At 44.7% G+C, this 25201-nt stretch overlaps 1 protein-coding gene across 4 annotated transcripts in view; it reads left to right on the forward strand.

Moving 5' to 3' along the window:
• LOC109042719 (nuclear hormone receptor 4) overlaps positions 1–25201 on the forward strand; it is a 136851-nt gene that overhangs the window by 88579 nt on the left and 23071 nt on the right. The window contains exon 1 of one of the 4 annotated variants that reach the window (XM_019059623.2): positions 12375–13045. The exons of the other annotated variants lie outside the window; for them this stretch is intronic. Coding sequence (XP_018915168.2) covers positions 13033–13045 — 13 coding nt within the window. The 5' untranslated portion in view covers positions 12375–13032. Of the gene's footprint in view, positions 1–12374; positions 13046–25201 lie in introns of those variants that run through there. 4 annotated transcript variants of the gene reach the window in all.

Raw genomic sequence — 25201 nt, forward strand, 5'->3', positions numbered from 1 at the left:
ATTCATTTAACCCCTTCCCCTCCCTCTCCTGAGTGGCACCGCTTTGACATTTACCTACTCTTTCTTGTGAAAAATGTAACCTCTTTCAGCCAATGTCCGTCAATTTTCATGGAGTTTTAGAATAATTCTAAAATGTTGCCTTTCCCAAGATTAAACTAGACCTGTCAGATCCATGTGAGTACACTGAAAAAAAAAATCTCGGTGTATTTACCAAGGGAAGGGTAAAATTACCAAGAATTCAGGGTTCTATTTGATCCCAGTTTTTTCTAGGTAAAATTACCATTTATGGAATTGGTAATTTTACCCAGAAATCTCGGTAAAATTATTGAACTTTCTCGGTAATTTTACTGGACCTTGGTAAAAACGCCAATATTTTTTATCGACTGTGGTAGAATTACCGAGATACAATGGCAAAGTTACCGGGAATTGATTACCGATAAAAGTGGTGTTCTTCCCTGAAAAAAACCAGTAAAAATACCGGTTTTTAGGTAAGCTTACCAGTCTGTCTTGGTAAAATTACCAATAATTGGTAAAAAAGTGAGATGGTAAGGGTACCAACGGACCTTGGTAAAAACGCCGAGAATTTTTTTTCAGTGTATTCCTAGGATTGCTTTCCTGAATGCAAGGTAGTTTAAGATTTAGGAGAAAATATCGAAATTCCCGCCGTCTCATTTTTTCCTACTCCATTTATTTTTAGGAGATTTTACCATTTTTTGGTTTCATCAACCCAAAAACTGAACTACAGCCAGTACTGTGGCGCAAAATTATGATGAAAGTTTACCAGGATGGAGGAGTCGAGGATTGACAGCCTTAGGTTGAGTGAACTTAGATCGCTTGAAGCTCATGCTAAGAAGGTTACACTAGCTCACCTCGACGGAGTGCACACTCATCGTCAAGCGACTCAACCCAATTAACCCTTATCGAATGAGTCAGAGTCGGTGTCAACTCATATCGAGATGAGCAGTTGGAACTTCGAACGAAGAATCATAAGACTCTACTGTAACATGCAAGACAGGATTGTCACATCATGCTCCTCATGATTTATATTTCTGAATGCAATGCTTCATGCAAGAAAATAGTTTTGCCATTTAAATTGTGTACCTTTACCTACGGAGAGTATATCACCCTGCGACGAGGGATCTACATCCCCTAGGTATTCATGAAGTTTCAATCCACTTCTATGGGCGCGCCTCATTTATTTCATCATTCTCTCTCTCTACGCATTAGAATCAATTCATTTCATCTGAATTAACTAAAATTGACCTAATTTTCCTTCATTTTAGTCAGTTTTTCATTAAGCTTCGTAAAATTCGCGCAAAATGCATCCACATTGAATTTACTGCACAAGTAACCAAGTCATGAAATTTGTTTGAATATTAATCAAATTATGTCACATGTAACTTTTTCGAAACCGTCTGATAGACAAACTAAGTCCGACTCGATTAAGTTTTTGTAAATTTTTCAAAAAATGCATCAAACTTGACCAAACAACTATAAAACTTGGACCAACGATTATAAAACTTAAGCGAAGTTAATTCTACTAAGTCCGACTCGATTAAGTTTTTGTAAATTTTTCAAAAAGCTCATAAAACTTGACCAAATTTAACTTTATAACTTGGAACAACGATTATAAAACTTAAGCGAAGTTAATTCTACTAAGTCCGACTCGATTAAGTTTGTGTAAATTTCTCAAAAAGCTCATCAAACTCGACCAGATGTACCTATGAATCTTGGACCAACGATGAGAAGACTTTTGCAAAGTTAATTCTGTTGAGATGTCATCCAACTGGCTCAGAGTTGTCCGAATTCGGTTTCGACTTGTAACCAAGGCAACGGCGGAAGCTCTCGGGGTCTGGAGCCGTTTGAAAAAACAAATAAATATTCTGGTAATTCTGGCAACGTGGTAGCGATCCATCGTTTTGCCGTAGCAGAGTGGCAAGCTTCACCTTGGCCTCCTTGTTCTCTGCTGGTGAACGCACTGCGAGCAGAGACGATGTCGACGACTTAATACGCCGCGCTGTCCTTTAGCCCAACGTTGCCAGAGATCGCATTTTAAGTTATTATTTTCCCGAGACTATTTTCCGACTTTCCCAACGGCTCGCATCCGTCACCGGCGCAACGCAGCAAGACCGCGCTGTTTGTCAACAACAAAGTATCTAGCGCGACCCGAGCTCCGGACGCATGAAAATTCCGTCGCCGGTCAGAAAATTCGCCGAAACCTGAAGAGTGGAAAGAGTTCCTCCATATTCGGTACATTTCGAATTTTATTTACTCACGAAGATCAAGTAGAGCTTGGATACCCTAAAATACCCAACATCAGCTCATTGAAGGGTTGCTTTATATTTTTGCTTTGGCCGAGGTAGAATTGAGTTGAAGCGGTAATGAGTCGTGCTAGTCGCACGTTATTTCTGGCAGGAGCAAGGAAAAGTGTGCGGACACGTTGCGTGACGCCGTGGATCAGGCCCGTTGGCCCGAATAGCCAGAATAACATGTTACAAAAATTGGTGAAAATTGTCGAGGTGAAAAGGCTGCACATATACACAAAACAGCTTGCGAAGCGCCCCGCAGTAGGCACAATGTGTTGAAGAATCTTCTGATGTATAGAAAATTGTGAGTTATCTTTTTCGCTTATTTTTATTTCTTTGAAAAGTTCATTTTTTAACTTGGTTTGGAAGGACAAGGTGATGAGTGAGGAGTCTTAATTCAGGTTTCTACAGAGGAGAGGGCATGAAATTCATAGGGGTACGTAGGTTTTTCCTGAAAAATCAAAGTTTCCCAGAAAAATCAGGTGCTTCTAGATTAAGGACGGGTATTCCTAGGAACTTTTGCAGCGGCTCTACGAAGTGTTGATGAATATTTTTGTAGAGGTGGTCAGGTATAAGTTCCTCAATATAAGTAGGTAGCAGCCAGATATTTTCACTTCGTTTTATACATTTTGTCCGGCGGACCCCCAGAAAGTCGCTGATCAAAGACATTCTAGCGTCGCTAGGTTACTGCGTGCAAAATTGAAGCATTTGGCAAGAGTTTTCTCCTAAAGGGGATTTTTAGGATACGAGACCTCTTCAGGATTCGAGCATGACCCATTTCGTGGTTTAGAGTTTTATGTGAGTTTGCAAAGCACCCAACTCCTGAATGTGAGATGGACTGCGCAGGGATGCGCCCAAGTAGAGAGGCCCCTAGAGTCCCTTTATTGAGAGTCAAGACAACACCCCCTCATGGAGTCACAAACGGGAATAAAGATTCCACAAATTGAACGTTTTTCGTAATCTTTGATCGGCTCATTCTCAAATTCCTCTCTCCGTTCCTTCCCTTATTACGCTTGTTCCTTGTCGAACCCGTTCTTCCCCGGTCCGTTCTACATTATAATCTTTGCAATCGGTGCAAATGCGATCTTTATTCCCGTTTGTGACACTGTGGAGGCTTAGAATACGGTAACCAATCAGAAATGGATTCACATTGTCTTGGCTCTCAGGGGATGTAGAGTCCCTTTATACTGAGAGTCAAGACAATGTGAATCCATTTCTGATTGGTTCCCGTATTTTAGGCCTTCACAGTGTCACAAACGGGAATAAAGATTACATTTTCACCGATTGCAAAGATTATAATCTGGAATGGACCAGGGCATTACGGGTTCGGCAAGGAACAAACGGAATGAGAGAAGGAACGGAGAAAGGAATTTGAGAATGGGCCGATCAAAGATTACAAAGAACGTTCAATTTCTGTAATCTTTATTCCCGTTTGTGACTCCATGAGGGGGTGTTGTCTTGACTCTCAGTATAAAGGGACTCTAGAATACGGTAACCAATCAGAAATGGATTCGCATTGTCTCGACTCTCAGGGGATGCGCAGATGGCAACTCTCGGCGGCGGAATGTGAGGATTATTGTGCGAGGTTTGGCTCGGGTGGAGCGCCGCGGCGCTGTTGGACGGCACGGCACGTTTCAAGCGAGCGAAGTGCGCGCCCGGTTCAAGGAAGTTCACTGCCCGCCTTACCAGTTACCAATATCATTCCCCACACCCACAGCTTTCCCCCACCCCCAACCCGCCACCCGCCACCCGCCACCCCTCACCCCCTCCGCCCCTCTCCCGATCGCTGCCGCCAAGCTCAAAGCTCACACTCGGCGCATCGCAACCCGTGCTCCCATGCTATTGCTCCCTGCACGACCACGCTTTTCATCCTTCACCTCTCTTTTCCCTTATCAATCCAATAACGATTAACGATATCAAATCTCTCGCTCTCACCTCATTCGCATTCGACTCTCGTAAACACTAGGTGATTGGACGCATTTAAACACATGGGGCGTGACACTCGGTGAAGAGGAACCAACTCTCGTGATCCAGAAGGCCGGAAAAACACCCTACTAGAACTGGGGAAAGGAGAGAAAATTGGGCTGCATTTTGCAATTTGGAACTATAAACTCTGGCCTGGGTTAAAAACAACGTATGTGCCAGTAGTTTCCCTTTGCGCATGAGTGTTTTTTCAGATGAGCCAGAATTTATAGTTCCAAATTGCAAAATGCAGTCCAATTGTCACATCCAAAAATTGCATTATTTAACAAATATTTACATGCTAACCAATGGCTTAGTTGCACGCTCAAATTTCCGTCAAATTCCGATCACAATGCTGACCAAGATGGCGGTCGAGAGTTATCTAGATTGATGAGTAAAATTAATTAAAGCAGCGTGTTGATTGAAATAAGCATGGAATAAGCACGGTTGTGTGGTAATCAGATGAAGGATGAGCCCCACAGTTCCATCTTCTACCATCAAATTTTTGCAGGCCGCAGAAATTTGATGGTAGATGGTGCGCACCAGTCATCATTTGATCAGAAATTGATGGGAATTTGAGCGTGTAACCAGCACACAATGGGCCAACTGATGATTGATGCATCCAGACTGATGTGACTTTTGTCTCTTCTTTTCTTTCCCTAGTTCTACCAAGATTGCTCTTTTCCTCATAGCTGCGAATGTGGTAAGGTGAATCTCGCAGGCCTTTTTTGTGATCGGCCGGAAGTGTGCCTCTGTGCGCTTGGGTGCTTGAAATTGCCTATAACCATCTTTTTAAGGTGCTCTTAGAGTCAAAAGATCTGAGTCTGAGCCAGGGGACTCTACTGTTTGCCCCATTACGATGACATGCTAAGCCACCAGCTGATTGGTTACGAGCCTTCAGAATAGTAACCTTAAGTTCGTTAAAATTTTCGAGAACTTAGTTTGCAAGTCTTGAAAAGGGTTTCTCACCCTTGAAGACGCGACTGGTCGTCAAAATGTAATAAGGTTAGTACCCACAATGGAATAGCAGATGGGAATGATTCTTAGCTGGGGTGCTGTAGTATCCCAGGCCCCCGCCATTAGGTCCTCCCTGGCCCTCCGGGTGATTTTTTTTCCATTTTAGAGCCCCTGGTTGTCTTTGCAGTCTAAAAGACGGATTTAGATAGGCTCTAATACTGGAATTTTGGTTGCCACGGGGCCCTTAAATTTTAGAATTTGAGACCCCTCATGACCAGCACCCCGGGTCCTGAGCGCTGATCAGACCCTGCCGTCTTAAGCAGTTGAAACTAAGAATTTACTTCATTACTTCGTGCGTTTAACTTCATTTGAACCCTCATTTGTAACTTTAAATGAAGTAAACACGCACGTGCCCCGTAGCATCAGCGATTCGGTGCACCCACGCCGACATTGTATAATGTCATACATGAACGTGTAAGATTTTTCCGTGAGAGATCTAGACCTTTGGCGAGGTTACGGTCAAATCGCGAGTGCTCATTCAATTTGAGTGCGGATATTTTCATCATTATCTGTGTCATGATTATGCGAATCTCACTCGCAAACTCAATGGAAAAGCCTCGAATGATCTTGGCTTGTTGATTGTTTCTATTTTGTTTTCCTTTCTTTCAACGATCGACGTCGCCAAGCTTGACCAGAACAGACGCACTCTGAATTATCTAATCGCACAACCACTCGGAGGAATCGTTGTGAAGTTTCATAAACATGTGACATGAAAGTCTTTTCTCTGGTAAATTTTCGAAGTTGGTAAAAAGATGATTCCACCTGGAAACTTGAATGGGTGACCTATTTTTTCATCTCTCTCTCTCTTCTTCCTCCGGCGTGAAAGCTAACTTTATTAGGCTTCAGTTCGTCCAAAAACTGAATATTTGATAGAGAGGGGCGGTTTAATGAGCGTAACGTGTTTCTCAAGGATTCATATCGCTGGTATATTACGGAGGAGAGGAGGGCCCATAAAGGGCATACTGCGTCATATAAATCTGTAGGACATCCTGAAGAGAAAGGACCCAGGACCCAAATTTGCACGCACCCCCTCCCCCCCCCACACACACACACAAGCACAAGCATAGGTTTCTCTGACAAGCAAAAACACAAGAGTAAGTTAAGGGGATGAGGACGCTCAGCGAGCTGATTATTAACATCGACAGACAAAACTATAGATATAAGAGAAAAATGGGCGATCCTTTGGGTCGCGTGGGATTCGCCGGTGGGGATTCGGCCGGTCGGATTTTTCGTGGGATTCGGCCGGTTTCCGATTTATTATTCAGAGTATGGAAAGTTTGGCAACAATGCACTGAACAAACATGAATGATACGTGGTATAAAAGAAATGAGCTATTTAACGTAGTGTACTTACATATCTGAAATTTACAGTCCATTTACAGTTGATAGCCGGTCCAAACATTTCTTAAGGTCCTTGTGCTCGATATATTGTAGCAAAATGTTCGTGATGCGATCATTTAGGTCCATATATTTTTTACTCCTTTTCTTCAGCGGCATCCCGACGTTTATTTCCTGGACTTCTAGTAAAGATCGAGTGGCATCTTCTTTTAAGTTTATAACAACACATGAAAATTTGGTTGTTTCTTGTTAACGAGTTTGTTCAACTGGGAGTTCCAGCCTTCCACCAAATTATTTGTACGGTCACGAACAGAGGAGCAATTCCACATCTCCTTCGGGATGTTTGGATTAACGTCGGGATGCCGCTGAAGAAAAGGAGTAAAAAATATACGGACCTAAATGATCGCATCACGAACATTTTGCTACAATATATCGAGCACAAGGACTTTAAGAAATGTTTGGACCGGCTATCAACTGTAAATGGACTGTAAATTTCAGATATGTAAGTACACTACGTTAAATAGCTCATTTCTTTTATACCACGTTTCATTCATGTTTGTTCTGTGCATTGTTGCCAAACTTTCCATACTCTGAATAATAAATCAGAAACCGGCCGAATCCCCACGAAAAATCCGACCGGCCGAATCCCCACCGGCCGAATCCCCACCTAATCTCCTTTTGGTAGAAGCGGGTGGTTGCAATGGGCAAAGGACGTAAGTAATATACTAACGAAAGCAAATCACGAGAGACCCCGCAAATAGTCCATTATTTTCCCCTTCAGTCCATATAACAACCAACCGTTTCAACAAATGGGATCGCTTCACTTTCCCTTTATCTTTTTGTCTAGCGCTTTGTCTAACAATTTTAATAATCAGCCCGCTTAGCGTCCTTATCCCCTCAACTTGCTATTGTGTCTTATTGTTAGCTCTTTATCCCCTATTTTCCTCGTAAATAACTTTGATGCGGTTCGTAAGTTCGTAACGTGGTACTTTGACGCTCCTCTCGCTGAAAAAACAAGTTACGGGCTATATAGACATACCGTCTGTTCCACGCTCAGAGACCGAAATTTCCGGGTGCTGGGGCCGTAGCTTCGATTGTTCCGGGTGCTGCGCCCAGAACTTTCGGCCTCTGAGCCCGGAACGCGGATGGCATGTCTATAAAACCCGTAAGTACGGCTACCTCCGCCGGAGTTTTATTTTCAGTGCTCAAGAGAACGGTCAGGTTAGGCAGCGGGCCGATTATTGAAATTTATAGACAAAGCTATAGACAAAGAAGACTTAAGAAGTGTAGGGCGATCCTATTGGTTGAAATGGGTAGTTCCTCATAGACTAAAGGGGTAAATGATGGACTTACTATCGGGTCTCTCATGGGTTGCCGATAGTTAGTCTATTACCTACGTCCGTTGACCATCGCAACCACCCGCTTCCACCAATAGGATCCTTCTATATCTCTTTTGTATTCTTTGTCTATGAATTTCAATAATCGGCCCGCTGGTAGGATTCGGTTAAGTTGGGCTAGGTTGGTTTAAGCCGGATTAAGACACGTCCAGGATAGCGTATGCAGATGCGAGGGGCCTGGTTGTCGGTCAAGGTAAGAGCGGAGCTCGGTTCTCGGAGCGAGATTCCTGGAAAACGGCAACTCACCGACCGGTCAACGGCAACGGCAACTCCATCAGCGGCGACTGGAAGAAGAGACGGGGGGTCGACACGTTTCCCGAATGATCTAATCGTCGAGAGCGAAAGTGTCGCCTCACACGAATCTCCGCAACCTGTTTCTGCGTCATTAAGGGCCGACCCGGCCCACCGCCCCGCGCCCCCTTCGCCCAGGTGAGTTAACGCTAACGCCACGCTGCGCCGAGCGCGGACGCGGAGGAGGTGCTAACGGTGATTCGCTCTTGGCTTCGGCTTCGGGCCGTCGCACCCGAGTCCGCTCTTCACGTTCGCCCGGACAAACTCCTTATCCCGCGGTTCGTCGCACATGTAGAGGCTTCCACACACTCTGCAGAGCCCGGGAATCCAATTACATTTTACAACAAGGAACGACTATCTCTGGCTCTTCACGGAGAAAAAAACTTCGTGCGTGGGACCCGAAGTTCAGGTTATAAGGATCTCTGAAGTTTTCGGATTGAGCATTCGAACACTTAAGGTCCAGCTACTGAGGTTTGGATCACACATCTGAAACTTCAGTTCTTACGTCTGAAGTACTTCGGTTTTTCACATCCGAAGAACTTCGGTTCTCACATCCGAAAAACTTCGGTTCTCACATCTGAAGTTTCAGATGTGTGATCCGAACCTCGACAGCTAGACTTAAAGTGTTCAGGTGCTCAATCCAAAAACTTCAGAGACCCATACGACCTAAACTTCGGGTCCCACGCACGAGGTTTTTTTCTCCGTGTAATAGACCATTAGACCATGCGTAAACTTATGGACTGATACCGTACTTTTGAGGTGCGCCTTCAATTGCGTTCCATAGGCAACAAACATACCATGGTGCGCGAATAGTTGCCTATTTTAAAAACGCACATTTAGTTATGAACGATGCCGGAAATCCCATCTATAGATATCGTCCTCGACGTCGCGCCTTGTTTATTCCCTTATCTCCAACATCGTGCGTCTTTCTTGAAGTTCTACTTTAAATTACATAATATTCAATCACCTTAACGAACAGGTGATAAAACAGGTTCAACACCTTAACCTAACTCGAGGCATTTTAGGAATATTCTGTATTTTCCGTCTTCTGTTTAAATACTAAAAACGAATTAGAAAATTGAAAAAAAAAAGTTCTCTCGATGTTTTCGGTTAACAGAGATTCATTCTGCGTTCTTCACAATACGTAACGTGACATTGTGTTACATCGAGAGAGTGAAAATTCCAGACATCCTCAGCACCATTTGCTATGAAGATTGTGCGACTTTTCCTTTCGATTGACGGAAATCCATCCTAGCCTTCCAGGTCCTGGACCATGGTGCGTTGTCTGCCGAGCTTGGAGAACGCTCAGAATCTCCCGACTCGGGTAACTGGCCCCTGCCTAGTCCTAGTACTCCAGTACTACAACAACAGTTACCCCCCGGCTCATTCTCAACTGGCGCTCACTCACACGTCACACCGTGACCACGAGTACCGCGGCCCTGCCCCTGCGCCCCCATCTTCCTCCTGGCGAACCGCTTTCTTGGTCTTCGCTCGACGCTGCGCCGCGCCGCGCCGCGGTGCTGCTCTCAGCGGCTCTGATTTTTTTCACTTTTACTCTCAGCCTGTCGCCCCCCTCCCCCCCGCTTCTTTTTCGAGCTTACCGACTGGCTTCAATTTCGCTGCCACGATTACATAATTCTCTTCTCATCTGCGTCTCGGGCCTTTTTACGGGAACCGTGCGGCGTTTGGCCTACCGTCTCGGCCAATGGCGCGGCGTGCTTTGTGATATATCGATTGATCTGCTATTTAAACTCATGGAAAAGGATCGATAAATAGGGTGTTCGCAGCGAACGCCTTAATAATCGATTCTTTACCATAGCTTCAAATCGGGAAGTATCGATATTCGATCATTCATGCCACGCCATCGGTCTCGGCGAGAGGACAGAATCAAGGAGGCTGGTGGTCTGACGCAGAGATTTCGGAAGCCTTTGTTTGAACGTTGTTTCAACGATAGTTGACACCGTGCTAAACAGAAAATTGCGCCCCTAGTGAATTCGTGAGCGGTGCGTTCATTGAGGGATTTCAGGCCTGCGTGACGGATACGTGAAGAAGGAACTGAAATTGCAAATTTCAGTGTGTTACAGTTCTTAAGACCCTCCTGGCGTTCTTTCTCTACACTGAGAAAAAACTATGGTTTATAAACCTATTAGAGGTAAATATGGAACTCCTATAATAGTCGTAAATAAACTAATGATTCTCGGTCTGTGAACCATACTAAGGTCTCTGTACCTAATTAAGGTACCCCGTACCATAACTAAGGTATATGTGCTATTATTATATGTAGAGGTACTACTATTAGTGGTGTTCCATATTTACCTCTAATAGGTTTATAAGCCATAGTTTTTTCTCAGTGTAATGTTTCCGAGCGAGGAATGCATTCCTCAAACGCCACGTGCCGTTTCTGAAATTTAATCCGGCAAATGGCGAGCCTTAAAATTGAGTCGGTAACGGGTGGAGAAGCCTTCTTATGTAAACCTCGTAAGTGATCGGCTCGAGTAAGCGACATGCTTGAACGCAACAGGAACTTTAAGGCCGGCAGGAGTTCCAAGCGTCGAAAATTTAACCATGAAAACAGACAATTGCGCGTATGTGTCACTATATCCTGTGTCGAGTACGGAACATAATTTTTCAGTGATTCCTCCATCTGTCACCTGCGGGGTCATGAAGTCTTCAATCATTGTATTTTGTCCCTTTCCAAGAGGTTGTAGGCCTAATGGTATGTCTTTAAGGTGCAACGTCCTCTGCTATTAAATTCCATTTTCACCTCTTCACGTGCCGTCACACAATGCTGCGTTTCACGCCAACTGACCGATGGCTGTGCGCTTAGCGCAATGCGAGAAGTATTCATGCAGTCTTGTAGGCGCTGATATGGGCTGTACGCCGACCGCACTGTTTGGCGCAATGCGCGAAGTATTCCTAGAGTCTTGCAGGCGCTGGTACACGTTTAACGCCGGCCGCACCGTGTTCGGCGCCATTATTCGAACTTGCGTTACAATTCGCGGCATCGAATATTAGAGCTTAAAAGGCCCATGTTGTGTTTCGACGCCGTATGAGCATTCCAACGTTGCCTCGTTTCTTCCGATTAAATATTTTTTCCGAGAAGAATTAGGGAAATGCTTTATACCCACGACCATTATTCAATCGTTTCACTTCATTTATCATCAAAGGGTAAGACATCGATGGATTGTCAACAAAGTAACCTAAACTAGCGTTAACATAAAAATGCGTTTATTTTCCAACTGTTTCCTGTTTTGCCAACCTTCTACGTTAAATTAATTTCATTTTAAATATGCGCATTTCTGTAGCAGATGTTAAGGTTTCTTTTTGCGCAATCCTTGTTTCTTTTTCAAGCAATCCTGATATATTTTCTTATACCTTTCGCGCAATCCTGGATTACCGGCTGGCCCCCTCTCTCCTCCGTCGCGCAGCCATCAAGGTGGCAAAGAAAGACCCCCGAGTCTCATACACCATATTTTCTTGATTTCGAGGAAAATGTAGAAGTCTTATCCTATTTGATCCCAATCCCTGCAAACCACAAAATTCGCGCTCCACCTTGAAAAACATAGGTATTCTATCGAAGAGTGCAAAGTTGACATTGGCTCGAATCTCATTCCAGTCGAATTCGTAAAAGTCGAGTCCGCGCTAACCGTACGGAAAACGAAAAATTCATCTTCGCACACTACAGCGAGCCAAACCGACGACTTGTATATGCTCTCCATTGTTTTTGGGTTTTACCCCGCTTTGATTCTCAAAAGCACGGGCTAAGCAAGTTTGGCGAGGATTCAAAGCTCAGCCAAGAGAGGGCGCCGCGCGGAGAGGTAGGGAAGCGGAGGGCGGGGATACTATTTCGCGGAGTGCGGAGGGGCGCGTGGGGGGGGGGGGGGAGGGCGCTGCCCCGCGACCGCAAGAACGGCTTAACTCCAACGGTACCGCGGGCGGGAGATACGGGATTTTTGCGCGCGGAGGGGGCGATGGAGGAAGTGTGCGCGCGGCGGCGCGGAGGGGGGAATTTGACCCAGTTACCGGCTCTGGGTTAGCGACCGCTGCCGCTGCTTTGCTCAACGCCGAGCGTTTGCTTACGAGTTTTTACAGCGGCGCGGCGCGGCGAAAGTGATTAGAGGCAGCGCGCAGCGTCGAGCCAACTATCACAAAAGCGTCGTCTTCGGCCCGCGCGCGTTCACCGCATCGCATCACTCACATTCGCGCTCACATAGGCCAACCAGGCTCGTGCGTGGCCCCAGCGTTATGCGTGCAACTCCTGTGCAACCTGTCTGTTAGACCATTTCTCGGACCCTTGCTCTTCCTGAGCCTGTGACATCGGCCGGTGCATCGGCAATAGTTTTGTGCTTAAACGCACCATGCGTGCAATTCAAGGAACGGCTCGTAGGAGAAGTGTTGTTCATCTGCGACGCTTCGCGTCAACTTCCCTCGTTGAGTTACCCGTGTTCCTGCATTGAAATGTGTTACCTATCCCTCGCCCAGTGCCCGGTGCTCCGCCGGAACTCAGTTACCTCGTATTGTGCTCCTTTATGCGCCAAGAACTCCAGTCTTCAGTGTTAATGCTCAGCAACTGAGCCTTGTTGTTTATTATTGTTATTGTTGATACCCCTCGTGCGTTTCTCGTATTGTTCGATAAGTAACTCGTGGATCAGTAGTTCATCCCTCAAGTGACCCCGGTTTTATGTTTCCGCCTAGCGCACCTGTTTTCCACTCGAAGAAAAAATGAAATACTATGGTGAGTCGTCTTTTATCCTAATCATTCCCGCTCTAGCGAAACCGAAAAAGTTCCCGCACTTAGGATTTTTCCGGCCGTATTTTGCCTTGTTCGTTATGTTTTGTTTTGTCGTTTGTCAGAGCGCTTAATCAGGTCTTACCTTTCCTGCTGCTCTCTAACTTCTTTGTTCTCTCTTGTAAGTCTCAATGTTGCGTGGATCCTTTAACGGTGGTACGATCGGGATTTCGGGGGAAAATGAACCACTGTCCGACTAAACTGGAAGAAAGCAGCGTATGCAACATGGCCGCGCGTGCTAAAGTTGCCGATTACAATCGATGTTTTGGAGAACAGGGTACAGGGGAGGATGCAAGGTGGATGCAGTAACAAGGAAAGTGTAGAGCATGGAAGAGTTATTGGAGCTGAGAGGAAGTCGAAGAAATATCCACAAAAATTGTCAACAAGACTTGCGCGATACACGCTCACCTTTTACAATCCTGATTTCCAGCGTTATAGAATTCGAGACTGTTTTTCTATCTGAGCAGTAGCGACTTAAGCCACTTCAATCTTCGGAATTTCATCAGAGCAAACTCAAAAAGAAAATACCTTAGGAACCATGCTCTAGTCGTATGCAGAACTTTTCCCTCTATCGTAATGATAAAATAGAAAAATCGTCTCGAGAAAAGTGGATCGCAGAGGTGCTTCTTATAAGTGATTATGAGAAAAAGAGCATCAACAAGGAAGTATTTTGAACTTGTAAACGTATCTATGACTCATCATTCGGCGTTAGGGGGAAATCGAAACCCTCTTGCCCTCTCGCGATAGGTGGAAATTTCTTATTTCCGGGCTCTATCTATCATTCTACTCTTCAAAATACCCTCTTATTCTTATTCAGGGCGACTTAAGCATCAGCGTGTTTTTTGTACAAATTATGAACTGCTAATCAAACTGACTAACTTCTCATCGGAATCCTTGTTGAGAGTGAAATGAGTGAGTCTGTCCCTTGGAATAGTCGAAGGACCGAAAGTAAAAGGTCTCATTCATGTCGTGATACTGCGGGCTATCTGCTTTTATGAAACGTATCAAAAACGTTGTTTTTTACAAAGTATGGTCATCAATGGTTTTGCACCCTTAAATTTTTTTTGTGTGGAAATGAAACGGTAAAAAGCATGAAAAGTGCGCATGGGCAACCCCCTTAAAGGTCAAGGAAACTCCGTATTTTAAAAAGCGTCTCATCTTTAAAAAAAAAAACATATCATGCCTATGTGTATACCCACTTAAGCCGAGATAAAATTTCTAACCACCTCGAATCAATTTTTTTGTGTCTCCAAAATTGTTGACATTCCTCCCGAAGATGGGTTTGTGAATTTGAATTTGTGTTTGAACGCGTTCAATCACAGGTCATAAATCTCACTGGATACGAAAAAAATTTTCGTGAAGAAAATTACCGGTAGAGACTATATGCTGAGACCACGCAGGTACGTGCGATATTGTCCCACGAGTTGTTAACCTAGCTTATAGGAAGTTCCGCCGTGCTCTCCAGAACCGTGGCATAGATTGTCCTTATTGATTTTTCCTCGCCACCCCTCCCCTCCGGCCCTGCCTGCCTTTCCGACCCTCCCTCCCGCATTTTAGAATCAACCCGGTATGGCTCATTCAACCTGGATTGTTTCAATCACCTAAATACCGAGTCCTCTATAACTAGATTTTATTTCTGATTTTGGATCAAGTTTTATATATCATTATTGCTGCCTTTTTTTTCAACCGGTATTTTCTAAAGGTATTTCCAATAATGTCTTCACTTGTCTCTGAACAGTATAAATGGGCGAGTGTAAAGCGACGATTCTATATCAACGAAACCGATATTCTTGTTTTACACCACGCTGCATGTACACATGATTTTACAATACTTTTAGTATGAAAACACTCGGTGTTAAAACTTGAGTCTCCCTCTTTTGCACTGTTGTCCTAAATATGTCTTCCGTGACGCCACGAGAGTAATTAAAAAATAAAAATAAAAAAAATAAATAAATAGATGAAATTAAAAAAATCCGTAACTAATTACAGTATACAGAAATTCCATTTTAGTATCTATTGATAATTTTTTCGGTGTAAAAACTAAATTAAAAACTGCAACTATACTTTCAGGTTTTCTTAGAAGAGGGGGAAAAATATAGTTTTCGTACCATTCCAATTTCTTTCTTCCTTTGTAATTTGTGGGTCTTTTTCTCATTTCTCTTTTTTCGTATCCTTTCGTTTAAGTCTCTCCGTCATAATTAATCAACATTTTACACGCAAGAAGTACAGGCAAGTGAATAACCTTTCCGTAGGTAAAATCGCTCGGAAATCACGCAGGGCGTATCATAAAAGACTTAATTTCACTCCTTCACGCGAAATCGAAGTAGTTTGTAACACGGTTTTTGAAATTTCCCGCGTCTGCGGGCAATTCCTCCTAGTTGCCAGCAATCTGGCACAGAGACGCAATACATCCTTGCTGTTAAAAAATCTTTATCCTCTTGATTGGGAAGGAAAGAACTTACTTTGACATTGTGAATCCACATGGGACTAATTTCAATATTCTTCAAGCTGTGAAAGATTAGTTTGGTTGTGTGAGGACAAAGTCAAGTTCCTTTCACTCGTATTCTGGGCGTTCTCAAGATTTATTAGCTTGTCAAACATTCTCTTCCGTTTTCTTTTTTTCCTTTCTCCTTCCGTAAGTCCAAATCTGAGTCGTCCCTTCTCAAGAGCAATGCCTATGTTTTGTGCTTGTGGTCGACCTAGGTTGGTCAGCACTCACCCACAGACCAAATATCTAATGGCTCATTCATTGATTGCCCTTAGGATGGTGAAAGTTATATTCGACCTCAACGCTAATTTTCTGTTGAAAGCGTTTGATGAGTAACACACTGATCATTCTATTTGAAAACTATGACTCTTACTACGTAATGTAAACGTTTCCCATTTATCATCAAGCGATCATAAAAAGAGGAAAAGAAGTACCTAAAGAATAACCGAAAGAATTTATAGAAATAACGACCTTATTGCCTCTCTTTTTACATTGCTTACACGACTATTTTTGAAGTATTTTGCCTCTACGTTGACCGTAATAAATTATTTTCAAGAGTAACAACGGCATATCGATCGCTTTAAGTGAAAAGCAGATCAGATCTACCATCTTCTCTTTACCTTTTACACCTTTTAAGTTTAACTTTCCCCGCAGAAAAAACTTAATGGGCATAACACTGAAGTATATCACTATTTAAAAACTACAATTGGCGTGATACTACAAAATACCTATGATGGAAGTAATGCTTCGAAACCTTATCACGTATCTCTTCTCCTCGAGTGGCCCGCTCTGGTAGTAAACGGTAGTTTCGCGGCGACGCAGAAAAATCGCCTTCAATTCGTCGTGCAGGCAATTTGACTGCTCTCGAGTTCGAATAGTTGCGTGCTCGGTGACTGCAGTGAGCGTATCCGCATGCAGCATCTCATCATCTCAGGATTCATCATACCATACAGACATTGACCGATTCTAAACTATGAGTAATTTTATTGTTTTATCGTTGAGTTAAATAAAGAAAAATCGTAATTAAAGCCCACTCAAATTCTTTTTCTGTGATTATTTGAAGGTATCAAGTCGTCGTTCGTATTTTAAAGTATCCTGCAATCGTTTTGCTAGAAGGCATCTACCTATCAACTCCGGGAGCTCTATGGATCGCTAGATGAATAACCCTAGCCGACGCATCATCCAACCACGTGTAATAACGTCTGATAACGTCTAATAATAATGTCTGTAATAACGCGCGTTTTAATGACAGGCTTGGTGCATGTCCGCGCTCAGCTTGGGTCACCGGTGCCGAAGCGCAAAAAGTCACTCGCTGAATCAGCTGAATTCCGTCGCTTCACTTGCTTGTTTTCTTTACGGAACATCATCTTTTTCCTTGGTTCAATCCATTAATGAAGAGACTTGAGGACGTCAAAAACGAAGCCGATTTTCTGCACGGTTGTTGTTCTCGCTTGTCTGCGCTCTGATGTCATATCAGCTGCTGCGATTCCAAATTCACTATGATACAAGAACGTGCATCTTAATTTCTACGTTCTGAAAGCTCCTCTCTTATTTAATTTTTACTTAAAGGAAAAAATGTATTTTATCGAAATTTTCATCGAATTATTTGCACAAATCGAAGATTAATCCGTAAAAATTGCATCGAATGGTATTCATCGATTTTCCGTTGAAAACATGGTATGTGACAAAGAATATACGCAACGCGGCAAATTGAGTTACATGTTTTTTACTTCATTATCGGAATCAAAAAGTTGTGCGTGTCGCGGAATCTTGTTATAGTGCCGAACTCTGTATCAAATGGCGAGCCAAATGTTTCACAATAGCAATTCGTAATGGTCCCGCAAGAATCGAGTATGTTCGCTATAAATTTTCTCCCCATGCAGACTCTTGCGAGAAACACGATGGTGCCCCTGATTGTGTCTAAAGTTAACACTCAGGCCCCCAAAAGCTCTACAAATTACGTAAGACCGCAATGGAGGAGTGAGCCTGCTCCGTAAAAATCCACCCTCTCAATTTAATTGAGTTTGCCATGTATAGATAGGGGTGAATACGTAATGGGGTTGCCACGACTGTGAAATAAAACTTCCCTTATTGAACTTCGAGTCCCCGCGCAGAGTGTCAAATGTGCAAGCTGATGTATTGAGCTTTATCTCTGTATAGTGAGTTCGACCGAATGTAGAGGTGGGTATCCTCATGTATGAAGGGTGTCTCTTCACTGCGGCCTTTTGAGAGCCTCCTTCATGCCTGGAAGTTGATCATGGTAAAAGCCGATGTTACCACCCTGTGTTTCAGTAGCTCTATCATTCAACTGCGTCCATTTGTCTTTCCGCCTTCTCTCCACTCCTCTCCACCCTGGTAAAAATTGGCAGTAGAATCTGCGTTCCAAAATACCGTAGACCTACAGCCGACTGTAAGATTTCCAATAGCTTCTATGGCCGGCAACACACTTTCTTATAGCCTTTTATAGCCGATGGCGATTAAGCAACAGCCTGGCGACAAAATGTTTGCTAAACGTTACTAAATACGGATGCTAGGACTTAGTGAGTTTTTGGACTACCGCTCTCTTTTTGGGCCGTAGTATCTTGATTTATTTTGCGAGGAAAGCTCCGTACATTTGAAGGATGCCTGCCATTCCTAATATGTTGGAGCGCCTTCAATTTCGTACGATACTGTGCAATACCTCTGGTGTGAAATAGTTGCTTCAAGCGCCGTGGTACGCTGCGGCGCGGCGCGGCGGGCGGGCAGCCAGCGCGATACGCGCATTGGCGCCTACAAACCTAACAGGGATACTTCACGCATTGCGCAATGCGTGAAGTATCCCTGTTAGGTTTGTAGGCGCCAGTGCGCCGCCGCTCCACTTTGTGTTAGGCTGTAATATTTAATCTCGCGGAGTCAGCGTTGTTCAACTCATGGCTTTGAAATGTTTGCACACTCTGTACGGATTATTCTCATTTTAATTGATGAAAACAAATATGTAGTGAAGGAAAATATAATGTGCGTTTTGTAAATATTTTGGTGATTCCGTACAAACTTAAGGATTTACAAAGCACACGAATTTCTACACAATTTCTTATAGCCTTTTATAGCCGATGGCGAAAAAACAACAGCCAGGCGATAAAGTGTAGAGCCCGGCGACAGTGTAGAGCCCGGCGACAGGGACTATAGCCCGGCTGTTTAATTTTTTATCGCTTCGTGTAGCCCGGCCGTAGATTTTCTCCGCATTCTACAGCCAGTCATATGATTTTCCATCGCCTTCGTCAGTCGGCTTTAAGAACTCCTATGGTATTTTGAGACGAAGCTCCTATCGCCAATTTTTACCAGGGCACCCCTCTCTCTTATCTCTTGATAAACTGAGGTAATTCTAAGGGTAGAGGGAAGGCTCCCGAAATGAAAGATGTCCACCTTTTTGTTCATAGGTCAAAGGGGGTCTCTATTTCGTCGCTCCTCTGGCGTGAGGGAGTATCTTCATTTTTAACTTAGCCCTGGTCTGTATGAAACTGCATTCTTTCCAGGGTTGTCGTGAAAATAGAGGTACGCCATCACGTTAGGAGAACAACGATTTGTCTGTGTCCGTTGATCAGGACTTCTCTATAGTCCCTCAAGAACCACGGTCGAAAATGCAGAAGATGATGACTGATCGAGTCCCTTCGACGGATCATTGCATCGCCTCTGGTCGGCGACTCGCGGGCCTTAGTCGGACGTCCCAAACGGAAGTATGTGCATTAAGACACGAACCCTGAGACCCATAAGAATATATGCATAACAGTGCTCACGTCACAATGCATATATTTCCGTTTGGCAGAAATACGTCCAATTGCTCCCGTAGTTTGACAGTTTTGTCGCGACTGTCATTAAACCTGCATTTGCTTGACACAACGTAAAAATGGACGTATTTCTGTCAAACGGACCTAAGCGCCAATCTGAGTTCCTTTTTCAGAATTTAGAATCCCGGATAGCGCGTTCTGTCAAACGGAACTAAGCGCCATGGAAAAGCATTCTACCTCTACCTCCTACACTCTACACTCTACCTTCCTACCCCGATGGCGCTTAGTTCAGTTTGAAAGAAATACGTCCAAATGAAGACTTCTCTGGCCACCATCCTCTCCGTATTTCCTGCAGGATCTCGGTGGCGCTAAAATATGCATCGGGCGAGGGCGATGAGTTGGCCGCTGCCCGTATCCGCGATAGCAGCCGCGGCAGGTTTTCGTCTGGCGGCGCCGCGCGGCGCTTGGCGGTGCGGTGCGGTGCGACCGCAGCGTTTTGCCGACCTCGAGCGGCGTCCCCGACCGAGTATCGCGAAGTCAACGGCACCGACTCACCTTCGCGCGACCACCGCTCCTTGCCTCCTTCGCCTCCTTCCGTTCCTTCACTCTCCGTCTCCGTCAATGCCCCACCAGCTCGCCACTCTCGCTCTCGTCTTCCGACCTACCCGCCGCGCCGCGCCGTTCCGCTCGCTCCGTAACTAAAGCGGAAATTGTCACCGAAGAACCAAGACGTCGTAAGTCCCGTTCCTCGTTGCCGGCTCTCCGAGAATTACGTAACCCACTTCGTTAAGATACGCTACGTAGGAGGTGCGCCATGTTGCGCTGACGCAGAGACGAAGAGAGACCCTCCGCTAACTTCTCGGTAACGTCAGCGTTTGGGATTTAACACTTTCATACGAGGCAGCAACAGTCATCGCCTTTCTCTTGGAGAGGTGAATGATGAGCTTCGGACTACGTAATGAGCCAAACAAGTTTACCTATCTTTAGCCCTGGATAGACGATCGAATTCCGAACCAATTCCGATCGAAGTAGACACGCTGATGACCGATGGTCATCATCTACCATCAAATTTTGACGGGCCGCACTTTTTGTTCAAAGTAAGATCAGAACGAAGTGCCATCATTCATCATTTCCTGCCATAGGAAACATTTCTGCCAAGTTTTCATTTTAAAATGAAGCAAATTAATGAGTTTGAGACTGATGACTCCCGACACTTTGATGCCACTTTGATCGGAATTGGTTCGGGAATTTGATCGTCTATGCAGGCCTTACCAATCTTCGCTCAACACGTTATTCAACATCCACCTAGTAGGTAGACCAGCAGTTGAGTGTTGCGGTCCCGAGAGTAAATGCTACCACCGTTGCCAAGATACGCTCTGCAGGGGCGAAAGTAGGAGTCTTTTGAGGGGTTGCTAGAGGAGCATTCCATTAAAGGGGGAGTCTAGGTAACAAAAAACAAAAAAACAAAAAGAAAACACTCCATCGAGGGATGTCTGGGGGACTCCACCAGCTCCCAACAGAGATTCTGGGGTATTTTCATAGCTCTTAAGGAGGGAACACGGGGGCCTCCGCGATAGAAGATCGGAAAAACGAGTAGTATCAAGACCAATGTTTGTGCCACTCCTACCAAAAAAATGATTTTAATACAATGGTAAAGCTCAGAGTAATGTCACGTTTTATTCCACAAAATCTCACACATTTTCTGAAGGGCGGCCTCTGGCTTTACCCATGACAATTTCGCACGTGACACAATACTTCGGAAACACGGTCAGACGCAAAAAGACACTCTTATCCCCAGTTGCCCGAATAGTTGATTCATCACTTTGACTTTTTTCATGTACAATTAGACGTATTTCTGCCAAACGGCACTGTGTGCATTAAGACACGAGCCCTGAGATCCATGAAAACATACGCATTACAGGGCTCACTCCGTAATGCACATAGTTCTGTTTGGCAGAAATACGTCCATTACGGAAGACTAAGTCTAGGAATCCACGTCTCACTGGAAATAAAACGATTTTTGAATATAGTCACTTTTTCTAGAAAAAAACGACGCGCGTTTTTTAGGTGCAGGGACAGAGCACCCAGGATTTTGTATGTTGGCTGGAAAGCGGGATGCTGCCAGCAGGGCAGCGCGAATGAGTTATTTGAGTGCATCTGCAAGCGGCAACGGGAGGTGTTCGTCCCGGTCCTTGAGTTATTTTTCGCCAGTGTGTGTTTGTGTGAGTGAGCGTGGCGTGTGGCGTGTGGCGTGAGGCACTGGTGGCCAACTGAGCCGTGGTGGGGGACCGCAGGGGGGCGCGCGGGACGGAGCGAGGTGAGCGTGGCCCAGTTAGCGGGCATAGGGTAACGAACTGAGAGAGGGTCAGGGCTCCTGGCGCATTGTTGAGAATTGCTTCAATTTCGTCAAAATATGTTACTCAGCAACCGCCTTATTACGCCGCAACGCTCTCGGCTCTCGCCGATCGGCATCAACCATCTCTTCCTGTCACTCGTTCAGACGTGACGTCACCAAACCCCAGATACCTATCGATTGGAGTTTCCTCGTAGGGAGAATTCCGAGACTTTCGGACCCATCTTCTGGTTGTCGCCCCTTTTTTTATGACGTCACCAAACTCTAGATACCCATCGATTTGAGTTCCCTCATAGGGAGAATTCCGAGACTTTCGGACCCAACTTCTGGTAGTCGCCCCTTTTTTATGACGTCACCAAACCATAGATACCCATCGATTGGAGTTCCCTCGTAGGGAGAATTTCGAGACTTTCGGACCCAACTTCAGGTAGTCGCCCCTTTTTCAGTTTCCTATTTTGTCACTTCTTGTCACGTAAACCACACTGCTAGCGATTTCAAAAACTTGATAACAGGACTGGACCAGGTAGCAAGTTACCTCATGGAATTTTATTGTTTTAGAGAGAATCAAAAATTCTTAAAATCCTCCTTAATACATGTAGAGTCTAGTTGATGGAGCAGCAAAGCTTCCAAAAAACCAGCAAAGATAAAGAGGCGAAAGGCTCTTTTTTGCGGGGTTTCGATCTCCTCTTCGCTTTTGGCCTAACCTAAAGTCTGAAGGGGCTCTTTCCGATCGCGGCCGAGCTTCATTTCGAGTCGGTGCTCCTCTCGCTGCCAATGGAGCGAGAATATCATCTCTTGTCCTCTTTCCTACGTCATAATTCTTTCAGGCTTCGCTCTCGCCTGTCTCACGAGTATTCGGATGAATCATTTGAAAGTAAAACGAAAAAAAAATTGATTTTCCTCGAATTTTTTAGAGGAAGACCGGAAATTTTTGGGGGAAAATATATTCAGGGAAATTTTGGGGTGAGCGGTCTCTCCGAACACCAACGATTGGTAGTTTTTATCCGGTCTCGGTCGGGAAGTGAAAAAAAGACGACCATCCTTCAAAATTTTCACGGGCCGAAAAATATTTTTCCGGGGGGGGGGGGGGTCTGTGCAGTTATGCCGGGGATCTTGGCACGGACGAGAGATGAGGGGAGACTATTTTTTTTTGTCTCTAGGTATAATGAGGAACACGAGTGTCGGAATGACGCACAGTGGACCGAGTCCATTGGAGAGGTCGGACATGGAATTTTTTACGAAAACTGTAAATTTTGATGTTTATTTTGTCATATTTTAAATTTTACGGGGTGTTTCTAACGGAAAATTTCACGAGGAAACCAATGGAACCACTTTTAGAACCTCAAAATGTTGTATAAATGGAGATATTAGCGTTTAAAGTTTCCAAATTATGTCCGGCCTCTCCTATCGACTCGATCCACTGTGCGACGGAGCGGGGAGCGGGGAGCGATGGCAACAGTGGGCGTCGCTTGTGCGGTAGTGGCAGTGAGGCGTCTGGTTGGGGCGTCGCGCTGATCGGGAGCCTGCGCCTGGCTGCGACTGTGTCGTCGCTTGTGCACTGCGAGGGCGTCCTTGGCGGCAGAGTGCGCCGACAGCCCTGACCCTTTCTCCGTTCGTTACCCTATGCCCGCTAACTGGGCCACGCTCCCCCCGCGCCCCACCCCATCTCTCTCCCTCTTCACTTTTAATCTTTTGCCTTTTATAAGCTCTCCGTCTCCTTTACATCCAATTATCCTCCGTCTCTCTCGCTCTCCTCTCTCGTTCCCCTCTCTCTCTCGAGCGCATCCCGGCGAGCCGTGTCCTAGCGTCGTTCGCACCGGTGAACTTACTCAGAGGTGACACCGCGTTCCCATCCTCATTTTGCACCTCCTCTTTTTTTTCGCCGTCCGACTTCGACTTGGAAAATGGGCCCGAGCATCCCGACACAAGCGTACTTTTGCACAGCGCTCGCACTTTTTCATTTTCTTTCTAGCCCCATTCGTAATCTGCACAGTGCACCTCTATGTAATTCCATGAAGCAAAAATAGATCAACTTCGTACCATTCCTCAACCCAGGGGAATATAATGCATTTGCTTATGTTGCGCCTTTCCTTCCTGTAATTTCGCGTATATTAGGAAGATCTTAAGGCACGGCAATTGGACTGCATTTTGCAATTTGGAACTATAAATTCTGGCTCATCTGAAAAAACACTTGTGTGCGCAGGGTAACTAATGGCACATACGTTGTTTTTAAACCGGGCCGGAATTTATAGATCCAAATTGCAAAATGCAGTCCAATTGAGGCTCGCAAAGCGGTGACCAGAGGCGGCATAAGAATCCGTAAAATGTAATCCGATCGAGTTCCGCTAATTGGACTGCATTTCGCAATTTGGAACTATAAATTCTAGCCCGGTTTAAAAACAACGTATGTGCCATTAGTTTCCCTATGCACATACGTGTTCTTTCAGATGAGCCAGAATTTACAGGTCCAAATTGCAAAATGCAGTCCAATTGAATGCTGTGCCGACTCGCGCATCATAAATGCTGGACCTTATTAGTAATATTGGTACCGTCAGGTCTTTGCATATTAGTAAGCTTCAGCCTGTTGGGACGAAATCCATAAAATGAAATTTAAACAAATAAAATAAAAAATAAGCAAAAAACAACAACAAAAACACCACAGAGGAATTTTAGTTTTGCTGGTTTGTAAAACTACCCTCGAGAAGAATTTATTCACGTTTGCAAAATAATCCCTTTCATAACGATTTCTATCTCCCGGAAAACATGTAAGAAAAAAAGACGGGAGTAACGGAGACCTTTAAAATCGGAATCTCTCCGAGTTTTCCGCTCTTCCGCCACTTCAAGGTTTAAGGGTTCAGAGGGCCCCGGCAGGTTTCATGTAGGGGTCCTCAAAATTTGAGAAACCCACCTGAAGGAGGACTTTAGGTTAGTTAGAAAGGGGCCCACCTGATAGGAAAGGGCCCCGAAAACGTATCAGCACACCCAGAATTTTTGAGCGATTTTGACGATAATTGCGATAATTCGTGGTTCCCCGGACGAACGAACGTAACTCCATTCCAAGGTTGCAAAATCGACCCCAACAATTCAGTATTTAGCACGAATGTTCCTGTGTAATTTTTGTCGAAATTCTGTCTGACTTTTGCATGAGATCTGAAGAAAAATCAGTACGATTTTCAATTAAAAGTGGTCAAGATTTTCGTCGTAAAAAATCAATTTTCGTGGGGAAATTTGGCAACACTGCAGTGCAGTTACGTTCTTTCGTGGGGGAACGACGAATTTTGACAGATGAATCAACATGGAGAAATAAAGCTTAGAAATATTCCAATTTAGACGAGGGGTAAATATGGCGGATTTCGTGGACGCTGTCTCGAACTCGGAGTCGGAACAGAGGGATATTGTAAGTGTGGATTGTCCTGCTGAGCAAGAAACTCGTAACTTCCATTGAACTCCATTGCAGTTAGGTGTTTTTTGATGCGGCTCCGATTCGCCGACTTTCT

Source organism: Bemisia tabaci, chromosome 2 (genome assembly GCF_918797505.1).
Source record: "Bemisia tabaci chromosome 2, PGI_BMITA_v3".
Classification (NCBI taxonomy): domain Eukaryota; kingdom Metazoa; phylum Arthropoda; class Insecta; order Hemiptera; family Aleyrodidae; genus Bemisia; species Bemisia tabaci.